Source organism: Mus musculus, chromosome 10 (assembly GCF_000001635.26).
Source record: "Mus musculus strain C57BL/6J chromosome 10, GRCm38.p6 C57BL/6J".
Classification (NCBI taxonomy): domain Eukaryota; kingdom Metazoa; phylum Chordata; class Mammalia; order Rodentia; family Muridae; genus Mus; species Mus musculus.
Window position 1 is genome coordinate 108,574,205 of NC_000076.6, and position 13,667 is coordinate 108,587,871.

Here is a 13,667-nt window from a genome sequence, read left to right on the forward strand (position 1 = left end):
GCAAGCATATGAACTGCGTTTGGATCCCCAGTTCTCATGTAAAGCTAGGTGGGCATGGCAACCTGCCTCTAATTCTAGTAATTGGGAGGCAAAGACGGGGAATGCCCTGGGCAAGATGGCTACTTAAATGGGCAAAATTGATCAAGCTCTGGGTTCAAATGAGAGACCCTCACTGAATATATAGGATGAGAACTAGTGAGAGAGACACCTAATATCAACTCTTGGCCTCTATACATACATGTGCCTGTATACATTCATGTGTTTGCACACATGCATATGCATACCACACATACAAGTACACACAAAAAAGTAGACATAGCTACACGATAACCAATTTTTGTTGCTATTTTAGACAGGGTCTCACTCTAGAGCCAATGGTGGCCTGGAACTCCTGAGTCTTCTGCCTCAGTCTCCTGCGTGATGAGATTCCAGGTGTCTGCTACAATGCGTGGCTGCCTTTTTTATAATATGATTCATCCTTTTAAAGATTCCTTTTCCTTTATGTGTATGGGTCTGCATATTTGTATGCAATGTGTTTTGATACCCTTGAAGACCAGAAAGGGGGAAGAAGCCTAATGTGAGTACTGGTTGCTGAACTTTAGTCCTTAGGAAGAGCTTTGTGGGCTCCTAACTGTTGATCGATTGAAGGATTCATCCTTGGATTTCTAGGAGGTCCAAACACTGGATATGACTCTGTTCTTAAGGTGTTGTAGGCTTTGCTAACAGATTTCTTATGCCTTAAAAAAGGAAGAGAAAGATAACACTGACTTCTGCTAAATGTTTTTAAAAAAGAAGTATTTGGGAATACTTCTGCTATTCTAGTTAGCTATTGGAAATTCCAAACCCCTCTATTCCTTTTCTGTGTTCTGAGTGAGAGAAAGGGAAGGGATGGTTAAGTGAAAGAAGACAATGCATTCACACAGTCACCTGGGTCAGACAGTGTGGTACAAAACTGTGGAGCTGCTAAGGGTTCCTCACGCAAAGGTGCCATGGGAGGAGGTTCTGATGGGATAACATAAAAGGCTCAACAAAGTCCATTTTAAAGCCCATCAACACAGAAAACTCTCATCTATTGATTTGTCTTATATTTCTGTCTGTCCCAGATCCTTGACTAGTGTTTGCCATTCAACTATAAGGCAGAACTACAAGGCGAAGAGAAATGGACAAAGAATTTCTGAGTGGAAAGGCACCTTTGAGATCACCCAGAATGCCCTTTCTTTTCATCTTTTTTTCTTTTAAACATCAAGGTTACCTCTTAATTCTAGCATTGTGGAGTGGGCAGGTGGGCATCACTGTGCTCTGCTTTCATGATCTTAAGACTTTAATCATGCCTGAGCTCTGCCTTCCTACCCCAGACTACAAAGTCCTCAACTTCTTAGCCTGTCTTCAGAGATAGTCCCTTGATCCTCTCTATCCAGGCTGCCCTTCTATGTTGGCTAGTCATTGAACACTGCTGTCTGTTTTGAGGTGGGTGGCCATACCTATGTGTACTCCACACAAGGATAAATGCAGAGTATTTCCATCTCATCCTTCTAGAATCTTCTGGAATAGTACTAACTCTACATTGACTCTCTAATTCCATAATCTAATTTGGATTATAGTTTTCCTTTTTTAGTGAATTGTTTCTAAGATTTTCCGCAATGAAATGTGTGGTAACTTTCTGTTGTCATGACAAAATAGTTATAAGGTTTATTTAGGTTCCTGTTTTGGAAGCTCCGTGTCACAGTTGGTTGTCTCCATTGACTTTGTCTTTGGGGTGAGCTAGAACATCACGGTAGAAAACACCTTGGGCACAAAGCTGTCCAGCACATGGTAGCTGGTGAGCAAGGAGAGGAAGGGTCTTGGATTCCAATACCTCAGTGCTTACCCTGGCACTAGGGCCTATGATTTAAAGGTTCCATTTTGTCCCTCCTCAGTAGCACTACAAGCCAACGAGGGAGCCTTCAATGTGTGGACCTCTTAAAGAATCATCTACATACTATAGCAAAGCTGTTTTATGTTTTGTGTTTGTTCATGTACAAATTTTTCATTTACTCATTGAGTTTCATAGGTCAGTGTTTGGGAATACACAAAGTGGGAGGTTCCAAAGTGAATACTAACCTTATCAGGGGCTTTTGAAAGCATCGTTTCTACATCTCTGTCTGGTGATTATTCTTTTAGTATTTCCTAGCTCATTTTGACTTTCATGTTAAGGAGTTTATTGCAAATCCAATTTCTTGTCAATTACTTTGGGTTCAATTAAAATATTTTAATATTTAAATATGTAACTTTGAGCCACCAAATCTTGTAGCAGTCAATTTACAGTAGTTAGGAAGCATTTGTAATCACGTTGTCCTTCCAGAAGTGCCATATAGTCCCTCCTAGGATCAGCCACTGATCAGTAGCAAACATTTTCATTAGACTTTTTTCCGACCTAAAAAGTACTCACATTCCTTATGGTTGAACAACTTCCCATCCTGCTCAACACCGTGCCTCTCATAGGGCTTGAATGTCACTGTTTGAACTGTATCCTCTTTTGTGTGCAAAGAATTAAATATTAAAATAGCATGTCAACTTACATCTAAGAAACAAAGCAATCTATTAATATCCAATATCTAGGTTTATAGACTCACTAATTCCATTCTGCTGTGTAAGTGACCATGTGACACTAAGCAACCAACCAAATAATTTATATTAGTGACTCCCTTAATGGAATTTCTGTTTGGGATGAGAAGATATTTGAAATCAAGTTGAAGTCTTAATGTCTTTCAATCTGTAATGTAGTTAGTCACCTGCTCTTCAGGTTGACTCTAGTGGGACATGAAAGTCATGTTTTACTCATGGAGTGTGAAGATGGACTATGGTGATATCCTAGCTGTACCAAACTCAAGATCTGTGATTTTGAGCGAGCTGTTTAACGAACTGTGGTTGGTTCTACCAATAAAAGAGCATTGAACATAGTCTGCACCTATGTTTTGGAATAGGGATTAAGTCAGTTAACACGCACAGGGCATTAAAACAGAACCAACCTCTACTGTGCTAGGCAGGTGTGAGGAGAGGCATGCTGCCTGGCAGGGAGTGGGAACTCAGGGTGTGTGGTGAGTCGCCGGCACATCCGTGATGGCCGCAGAGCTTACAGGGAACACCGTGCTTGCCGTTGTGAATTGAGTGTACCTCAGCCTGCTGCTTGATTTTAACTGATCCCAGGGTCGGTCTGTGTCTCCTCTACTCCCTTAAAACTGTTCAGTCCTCCAGGCATTGCATGTGTCTTCATTTTGGCATACTAGCAACTGTGCCTACTTCTCAACGTGCATTGGACTTGGCTATTACTCTTTCATAGTTCTTTTTAATAACTCAGTTTCTAGAACCATGCCATTTCAAGAATTGTCATTTCCTTTTTAGAACAGTCTGTGCACTTCTCAGAGCTTCCTATTATTTTTATCCACATTATAATTAAGCATTTTGAAATGTTGCAGAATTAATTTTACATTGTAACATTCAAGCCTAAAATTATGATGAAGCTTCTGATGTCACTGCCAACCTATTATGCATATTCCTGTCCCATTAGCTCAATAAGAAGCCAGCATATTTGCATATTATTGCTTGACCCTGATATCATGGCCAATTAATTTGCATATCCCTATCTAATTGGCTCAAATAAGTTTCTGCCTGTTTATTTATTGGCCTAGCTCCCAGACTAGTGGCTCTTAGTTCAAGTCAATTGAATTTGGAGCAGTTTTCTTCTTAATGCTTTCATTACCAATAGATGGACACATAGGAAGGTGGTCAAGGACATTGGACAATGATTGCAGAACCTGTAAAGGAAACATCTGCCTTTGTCTCCTCTTCTCACTGACAGGGATTAAAGAGGGAAAAGACAAAACATTCACACTTTTCAGGCAGGAGACACTAGAGTCCTAAAGGAAATATAACCTTTTATTTGAGAAAATTCTTGTATATAAGTCAAAGGGTGTATTTTTCCCTATATTATTGACAACAAAATTCTAGCTTAGGACTTGGCTGACATAAACCTTAGTTAAAATTATGTAGCAGCTAAGTTTTTAAAGTGTCTTGTCTTCTTTTGTTTTGTTTTGTTTTGTTTTGTTTTTTTAAGTTTAAGATCGGCTTGTTTAAGACTCCAGGTTCTCCCCTAAAACTAAATTTGAGGTGGTTCTTATTTTAACACGTCTTCTTATGATTCTAACTGAGCCAGTCAAAATGTTAGCCCTTGATAAATTTCGCCTGAAAGAACAATTCCTCCCTCCTGATTATGGTTTTCATATTGACTCTAATGGGTACCTGAGAGTAGGTGAGCTGTTCCTTTTGAACACTATTGAGTTCTTAAATGTGGCTATATTTCCTCAATTATACTTGTAGCATGATGGAAAAGTAGATCAAGAACAAACAAATTAATAAAAATTAAAATATACCAGCAAATAATAAAGAATTTGTCTGTATGTGCATGTATGTGTATCTGTGTGCATGTGTGTAACTCACTAAGCCACACACTAACCTTTTAGAGCATTCATCTCAACTCTTTACTGCATTACCTTATTGAAGTCCACTGTGCTCTTTAATGGGAATAGATATCTCCTGTAACTAGGCATTCTGTTCTTATTCATTTGTTTGCTAATCAAATGAGTTCCTTTTTTAGAGGTAGGATCTCATCATGGGAGTCAAACACAGATTTTCCTGCCTCAGCATCCTGAGTTCTGAGATCACTGTGTCCTAGCCACTGATGGTTTGTCACAGTGTTAGTGGTAAGCTTGGATGGGCACGGCCAGGAAGAAGACAGCAGAAGAGGGCACGGCCGAAATGAAGCAGAAAAATTATGATGGAGAACAGTGGTTCTATATCTTCCCAATGCTGTGACCTTTTAATACAGTTAAATATAGTAATACAGTTGTGACTCCCAACCATAAAATTATTTCAGTGCTACTTCATAGCTGTAATCTTGTTACTGCCATGAATCATAATGTAAATATCTGATACGTGACCCCTGTGAAAAGGTTGCTTGAACCCCCAAAGGGTTGTGACCTCCAGGTTGAGATCCAATGCTTTAACTATGCCTTGCTCAGCTGCTGTTGAGCCTCTTGGCCTCATAGCCTCCTTTCTTGCTCCTTAAAGTTCATCAGCCCCATTGGAACAGATACTTCACCCGGGTTTCTCAGACCTTCTTTCCTCTATGCTTGCTGTGTTGTAATTCTGTCTCTCTCTCTCAAAATTGGGTGAATTTGAGCCTCATCAAGGGAGCAGAACTGCACACGTTTTGCCCCTTTTTATATGGACATAGTTTTCTAGCCATGAAATGACAGAAAAAATCTGTAAGGATGGTGTGTATGCTCACTACAGGGAACTAGGATGAGAACAGCCTTGTGGTACAATATTCCGTGTAATGTGGAGCCAGGCAGGAAGGGCGATTTGCCAGAAGCCTCAGATGAGGAGAGAGAATCCACTTGTGATTTTGAGATGACAAGAAAGGGAGGAGCTAATTGAGACTATTCCCAGGGATTTTGACCCCCCCCCCCCCCCCCCAGTTTCTATTTCACCAATCCTTCCTTCCTTCCTTGCTCCATTTTCAGCCTTATCTACTCCGAGGACTTTTGTGCTTCAGTTCCAGGTAGTGGAGGCCCCTAGGAGCCGTGCTGTTTATCTTAAAGACTGCTATGTAGGAAAAGCTAAATGTGTGTTAGAAATAGTTCACGTTAGGAGTGAGGAGCTCTCAATTCCTCCAATGCCTTGTCTTTCTCAGAACTTAAACATTTCTTTTTGTAATATTCATGAACAGAAATTAGAAATGGGAGATTCATTTTTTTTAGGATTGATTAATCAATTACATATATAGGTACATATGTATTTGTATATAAGTATAATAATTAAGGAAGACATAGAAGATGCTGGGGTGGGGATGTGGTGGAATTATGTGAGTAATTATGTAAAAAATTCCCAAATGAATGAGTAGATGTAAAAAAAATTAATCTGCTGCAGAATTATGAATAGTCCAATTACACTTGCCTTGTGAGGATGAAGGGCAGGAACTTTGGTCATTTGCAATGTGGATGTTGTGATAAAGGCAAAATCCTTAGGGTGTCCTTTTTTTTGTTTGTTTTGTTTTATTTTTGTTTTGTTTTATTTTTTTCTGTTTTTCAAGACAGGGTTTCTCTGTATAGCCCTGGCTGTCCTGGAACTCACTTTGTGGACCAGGCTGGCCTCGAACTTAGAAATCTGCCTGCCTCTGCCTCCCAAGTGCTGGGATTAAAGGCATGTGCCACCACTGCCTGCAGGGTGTCCATTTTGAATAAACACAGTGAGAAAGAAATCACCTGATCTTGCCAGAAACTAGTAAGAAAAGTATTTTGAAAATGTCTACTTCCCACTTTCTTCATGTTTTATTGATCCGTTGCTAATTTTGAACTCACTCTGAGCCTGTATAAAACCTGGACTCCTGATTATCTGGAACTGGTCTGGCGTGTCCATCAAATAGCTGCGTCGTGTCAGGTCCCTCCCCTGCCCCCTTTCTCCCACCAAATCAAGCTGTGGCTTAGATGGTCCATTGATTTCACATTTTCCAGCTTTGATAAAGTGACTAAATTGAAACAGTCACAGTGATATTTGGTAGGCACTTAACTTTAACTCTTGCTTTTTTTTTCTAACAATATGCCCACTAATGGAGTCTGCCTAGCACTTCTACTTTGTCAACAGAAGCTTAGAAGAAAAAAAAAATCATCTGTCCAATGTCAATATGTGTGGCTTTGTGCTAGAGCCCATACAGAGTTTGAGCTCTAAGACCTCAAAACAAGTCAGATTGTTAGTAGTGGCAGAGTGTGGTTTCAACTCTGGCGGAAGAGCCAGCTTTGGTTCCAGTTAACAAAGCCGTTCCTGGCAAATGGAGTTTGGCATTTGAATCACTTGGAATGAGATCTTATATAGTTGTGGTCTCTTTGTACATAGGTCCTCTTACTCTGAGGCAACTCATTCACATACTTAGAGTTGCTTTAATGGTAAGTAGGTTAAGCAAATTTGAAATGCGAGACTTGTTTTTCGGGCCACGGCTCCTTTGTAAATAATTCATTATTCATTCCGCAGCTCTGCGCAGTGCTACCCGTCGGTGAGAGCATTGTGGGAGACATAAATACAGAACAGTCTAGTGAGAAAGAAGTCTGGTGTTTGAGGACTGTAAACAAGCTGCTTAAAAAGACAAAGCTTGACTCTGCTGGATGGATCAGAAAAGGCATTCCTACAGCATCCCTACCACGGCAAACCTTCTGGCTCACACACCTGGACCCTTGGCTTAGTCCCCCACCTCTGCCCTATTGCCTCCTGGAATGCCACCCACTCATGTCATCTTTCCTGATCTCATTTAAAAAAGAAATGCTCCCTGACATGGCTTACCCAACTTCCTTGTTTCATTTCCACCTATGGCTTCTGGCACCTCAGGGAGCTGTGTGCTTTACTAATGTCTTGGCTCATTGTCTGTCTCCTTACATTAAAGTAAGAACTGCAGGAGTGCACGGTCTCTGGACTTTCTTATTCACGACTGTGAACCCAGTGCTCGGCATGACGTATGACTCACGGTCGAGTCATGGTACACATTGGTTGAGTAACTGGAAGAAATTCGAGTTCAGCTGGGCTGAAGAATGAGGAGGATTTAGCTAGGCATTGTTAAAAGGGAGAATTCCAGATGAAGAGAATTGTGTAAGGACGGAAGCAGCATGCTCCATGGCTTGTTATGAGATGAGTGTGCTGGCCCATTGGCTAAAATGAGATGCAGAACAGCATAGCTTGAAAGAGTCTACATTAGGTGATTAGCGTAATTATGATTTAATTCTACAGGCAGCAGGAAGCCCTTAAAATTAGGGTTTGTTAATGATTATAATCATTCCAGGTAATTCCAATATGGGGGTGGCTCTAGGTTCTGTGGGTTCTGAAGCTACTATAATTTTCCTGCCTTTCTTTAGAAAAAAAAAAAAAAGGTGACAAACTGATGGGTACTGAACTAGATCTGACCTTTGGGTGCGCCTCTTTTAAGCCACAATGCTAAGCAACTGTGACAGGCCAGGCATTGTCCTTTGAGCTTCTCTCTGCTTAGGTTGCTAGCAGTGAGCTCATGTACATGCCTGTGACTGTAAGCACTCAGATTGATCCTGCTCTGCACATCGTAAAGGTGAGAAGGGATGGCTGACAAGGAGGTCAGACAGAAAGGGACCGCCATCTTGGAGAAGGAGGATCTGAAGCAGCTGTCCATGGTGATGGGAAGTCCATCCTATATAAGACCCAGAAGAAAGCCAGAACAAGGGCACTTGACGCTGGGGTGGAGTTCAATTAGGCGGGACATTAGGGCAGCCTTGAACAGAGATAGCGAGGAACTCCCATGGAGGTCTGGAGTGCTTGGGGTAGATAAGAGTGCTACAGATACACTTCTAACAGACATGGCTACTTAGCCAAAGAGAGGGACAGAAGTCAAAGGTCTCTTAAGTCTCCTCAGGATACTAATTTGAGATCTGGGAGAAAACTATAATTGCAAATTTTTAAATAGTTTTCTGTGCATTTGTTTTACCAATAAGCACACAAAATGTTTTACATATTTTTAGGAAGGACTATATGCATATTATTTTAAAGGTTCAAATTTTACACCATTAGAAATGAAGCAAGACATTAAGGCAGGGTTTTAGTGACATGGAAGACTATAGCTTCTTCAAGTTCCCTTATTTATACAGAGAAATGGATATAGATAGCATGAGATTTGACTGTTAAGTCACTGGGTAGGACTCAGCCTCAACCATTTTCAGCCGTTTTCTTTCACAGTATAAACTCACTGTGCTACATCAGGGTGGTGTTTACAATGTATGTTTGTTTGTTTCTTTCCTTTTTTTTTTTTTTTTTTTTTTTTGTAATCAGAAAAATCACAGAATAAAGAGTCATGTCTGTTGAAACTCCACAGCTAGGAACAATGACAACTGTTATCTGTTTGTGATGACCTTGCCGCATGTCAAGAGAATCCCTCCCACCTTAATGATTTACTGGAACATTAAAATGATAATTTATTTAACCACACAGAGGAGGAGGAAAAAATTCTGCTCAGATCTGGAAACAAAGAGTCCTTGAGCTGACTTTGCTTGTGGAAGACTTCCTCACTGCCATGTCCTGCTTGGGTTACACAGATCTTTCAAGCCCAAGCCCACCCCTGTCTTAAGCTGTAGGACTAAAACTTATACGAACTGTTCCTGAATTTCTTCTCAAAGAAGAAATATAGATTTGAAATGCTGTCTTTTATAAAAAGCATTATAGAGATTTTGTCAGGTTAGCAAATACCTAATTAATAAGTCTCAGGTAAAATAGAAATTTTAATACTGAGGGTGAATTTAAAAAATCCTCAAAACTATAATTTGTCACAGGCATTGCCTTTCAAATAAGAAGCCAAAATTTTAGCTTTCAATGACATAGAAATGACAGCTGATACTTTGGCTATGGAGAAGGGAAATAGATTTCATCTTCTTTGCCAATTTCAATAAACTGAGAGTGGCTTCCTGGGGCCCTGCATTGGCTGAATTCTGACAGGGCTTCCAGCTCTGTAGGAAAGAGAGCTGCGATCAATTAAGGAGCGGGGAGCCACAGCATGAGCGCCGTGCATTCAATACCCACAGTGAAACAGCGTTTGTTTCCAACAATCAATAGCCACTGCGCACTCACCAGATAAGCCACCCACATCCATCTTCTTCAGGTTCTTGGCTTCCAGAATGACAACAGTCAGCTTGCCGGCAGTAGGGACGTAGCGGAGGGAGAAGCAGATGTCACCCAGTTTCTCTTGCTATGAAAACCAATAAAGAGGTATTAGCGAGTTTTTAAGTGAAGTTGAACGGTTTGGTCTTAGACATTGTAATTTCCTCAAGAGGATGGTGATGACAACTAGCGTCTGAAGATTTCAAAGTCCACAGGCATTTTTATAGTGGTCATTTCATATGATACCAGTCGTTCCTTTTTCAAGATTATCTACTTCAGCTTTTGAATAAAAACCCCAACATCTACACTTTAATATCCCATAGAGTATGTCTATAATTCTGGAAATGAGACCAAGATAGTCTCTGAGACGCACTGAATACTGCAAAACTCTTTGTAAAATCCCCTTGCTCTATTAAAGAGCACTGTATGGTTTACTCATTTTTTTTTTTTATTAGAATCAACCCATCTCAGTTTTTGTTTTTTCTCCTTTCACATAAGATTATACCTAAAAGCCTATGTTTTAGGGACTTGGGAAGAAAGATATCTTTGCTCCACAAAATTCTATTTATTGTTAAAAAATTCTGAAATTCACATCACAAAAATGCACTCAAGTGTGAGTTTTTGCATGTTTTTTGGTTTTATTCATTTCAAGGCAAGTCTGTCTTTGTCTTTATACTTAAATTTGTAGAAATAGATAGTAGCAGGGTGGAGAACTATAACACTGTGCTACAAGGCAGGCACTCAAAGTTCCTCGTGGGGTTTCAGCGCTACGGTAGCTATGTCCAAAGGGCATCCAAGAATTCTGGAATCAGGTGATTCCGAATGTCCAGATCAGAAAATGATGGCATGGGGACTTTTGGTATAGCATTGGAAATGTAAATGAGCTAAATACCTAATAAAAATGGAAAAAAAAAAACGAAAATGATGGCATGCAAAATGGTTCTTTCTCAGGGAGGGCTCATATTTATTGTCTTCTCTTAAGTGGAATGTGGGGGGTTTTAGGATTACTTATTGTCTATTCTAGTTAACAACCATGCTGTTCAATGTGACTATAGTTTGTACGTGTGTGTGTTTGTGTGTACATGCCTGTGGTGCAAGCACACACATTGGGTGAGGAGAGGGAAAGAATAAAAGAACTAAGGGTATTGTAGTACCCACCTCCTGAAATGGGAGAGGCTCCTACCTAAGGAATTAGCTGTATGTGGCCCATAAGAGTTGATTTCTTAACGGTTTCCCTCCCCAAATCTCAGTTTTGATTCTGAAGAGGGAAATACCTGTCTCAGACTTCTTAGACTTGTAACATAGAAAGTGTATAGAAACTACTGATACCCTAAGTCTTTTCATCTTGGCCTTATCTGTAGCTAGACATATGTGCTAAATGAACCAGTCTCCAGTGTAGAAATACCACCCTTGATATAATGTAACAGTGTAAGGAAATGTATTTTTTTTTGTGTGTGTGTGTGTGTGGGTACTTACTATATCCATCTTTCAAAGAAGAAAGAGTATTTTTTTTTGTAGGTGAGTAGAGGGAAGGGGGAGAGAGAGAGAGAACATCAGCCTGTCTTTCCATGCTTAACTAATGTTCTATTGAAAATGACACCAGATGTTTTTATGGCCCAATTCTCCTATTTGTGCAATCCCTGCAGTGTCTGACAACATGCCTCTAGGTTGATGGGAACATTGTTTTCATAATCCTTTGTAGATGGTTTAATTCTCCCACCTGCCGGTGCCTTCCCTGATGACAAAGTCCTTGCATGGGTATCACAATACCTCACCTTTGCAAAAAAATGTAAGTACAAAAACATTTTGGAAATAGCCATGCTTTGAATCACAGATGGCATAGCTCCCTATGGCTACTAGGGTTCCTTGAATCCGAGTCCCTCTGTATGCTTAGTCACCCTGACACTTAATTGACATATTCTGTGAGTTAGTAGAATATATTATTTTTCATAGTCTCTGAAAATAGAGTTGGGATTAGTATTTTAGAAAATGAATACAAAAGAGAGCCAGATTCCTCTAAACTTGGCAAGGGAAGAGAAATATGTACATTGACAAAGTTACTCCTTGAAATGGCCATTTGGAGGCGGGCTCTATGTGTGGGAATCTCCTTGTTATTCACGTTCATCTCCTGGGTTAGCTCATTGTACTGCAGGCTAGACGATTCTCACTAGTTCAGCAGGCATGCCAGAGAGGTCTATGCTGTGCTAGGTCATAAATCTCTATATGGCTCATTATTGGATTCCATGAATAACTTAGGGTGCTGAAATACGCTCGGTTCCATATTTTTGTCTCACCCCAAATATCCATTTTTCTTTTTAATACTTTTTCCATCCCATAACTTCAAAAGTGCATGCTAACTTTAAATTCTTCATATAGCCCATTAGAAATGTTTTGACACAAGTACTCATGTATCAGAGGCTGGCCTCAAACCGACTGCAGCTGAAGATGACCTCGGACCTCGGACTCAGCTGCTCCTCTGTCTATCAAGTACTGAGGGCTACAGGCTCGCAGCACCACAGAAGGCTCCCAGTTGTTTTAAGTGGCGAAATGTCATGTCATTTTTCTGGCGGGATCATTTCATTCTTCAATCTTAAGACACACAGAGAATTTAGAAGATTCTAAAGACTCTACGTACTATTTAGCTTCAAAAGAGAGCTCAGCACTTTGGATAAAAGAGAAATGTGTGAGATTCACTGCGGTTTTAAGCCTTTGTGGTAGACGAGGAATGAGTTCGTAAAGAACAAATGGGGATATTTTAGGCTACAGAAGAAGAGAAGGACTTATTTTTAAAACTCTTTACAGATCTGCATTGAATTAATTTAGAGGCTTTAACGTGGAAATTTTTTTTCATTTGCTCATAAAAATTATCAATCAGCATGGCAAATTAAATATTATTTTTACATGAATGAACTGAAATGACTTTCCAAAGTTTTAATTACTTCTGATCAACAGCTGTTTTAAAGCTAGTCACCGCTCCTCCCCCAACCTGTATACTTTCTGATGTCAAGATGGAGGGAAAACTCTGACCTGGGAGAAGGCAAGAAATACCACCACGTTTGAATGACCCCCGTCTCCATCTTAGATTCTTATGGCACGTTAACAGTTACAATCTTCTCAAGAGCACACGAAGAGAGTGCTGCCAGGTCGATTTTGTGAGTAGCTACCTGGGAGGTAGAGGTTATAGAACGTCCGGTAGGCAGTCTCAATGAGACACTGAAGCAAGATCATTTAACACCGCCTGTGAAGTGATGATAACTCATAATCCCGTTGATGGTTTACCTTATTTTGCATTCTCATTTAAAACGATATCTCTAAACTGCTCCTCAGCATATGCCTTCTTTTAAACCGCTCCTTCCAAGACCTTTTCCTGCAGGCTAACTTCCATCTCTCTGTTAGTCTCCTCCTCTAACACCAAAGTCTTGACCTGTCCTTTTCTGTAGATGTGAATGTGTGTCAGACTGTGTTGTTCTCATCGTTTTTAACTGGCATCCTAACCTGCCTTGACTACCTTCCGCGAATGTCTCTCTCCAACGTGAGCTACAGCATGGCATCTGCCACTTTCCTTCCTACCTCTTCCACCATCACAGCCCTTCGACTTCCTGCCCATACTCCATGCCAACAGTTAGTCAGCCCAAACTGCTTTTGAAATGAAGCCCTCGCCTCATCTTTTTGGCAAAGCCCAAATGAAACCGTTGTGTGGTTTTAGTCCCTACAAATCCCAAAGCAGATTGCATATGGATGGCTAAGCTAATGTTTAGAAGATTCCGTCCCATCTTTTGTATACTCTGTGGCATGGTGTCTGGCAGTTCAGTTTTTCTTTACATATATGAGTTCAGCTGTCACCTGTAGACTCCAGAAGAGGCAAGACTAGAATTTCTACTACTGTTCTGTGCCTTGCTTCAGGAATACAATGGAGGTCTTCTAAGTAGTTATGCGCTGCTTGTAGTGACCGGAGAAGCTCACTGATC

At 40.4% G+C, this 13,667-nt stretch overlaps 1 protein-coding gene across 13 annotated transcripts in view; it reads right to left on the reverse strand.

Moving 5' to 3' along the window:
- The window catches only part of Syt1 (synaptotagmin I), a 513,331-nt gene that overhangs the window by 76,555 nt on the left and 423,109 nt on the right, over positions 1–13,667 (reverse strand). For all 13 annotated transcript variants that reach the window (XM_030244984.1, NM_001252342.1, NM_009306.3 and 10 more), the window contains one exon: positions 9,670–9,787. In XM_030244984.1, coding sequence (XP_030100844.1) covers positions 9,670–9,787 — 118 coding nt within the window. The remainder of the gene's footprint in view (positions 1–9,669; positions 9,788–13,667) is intronic.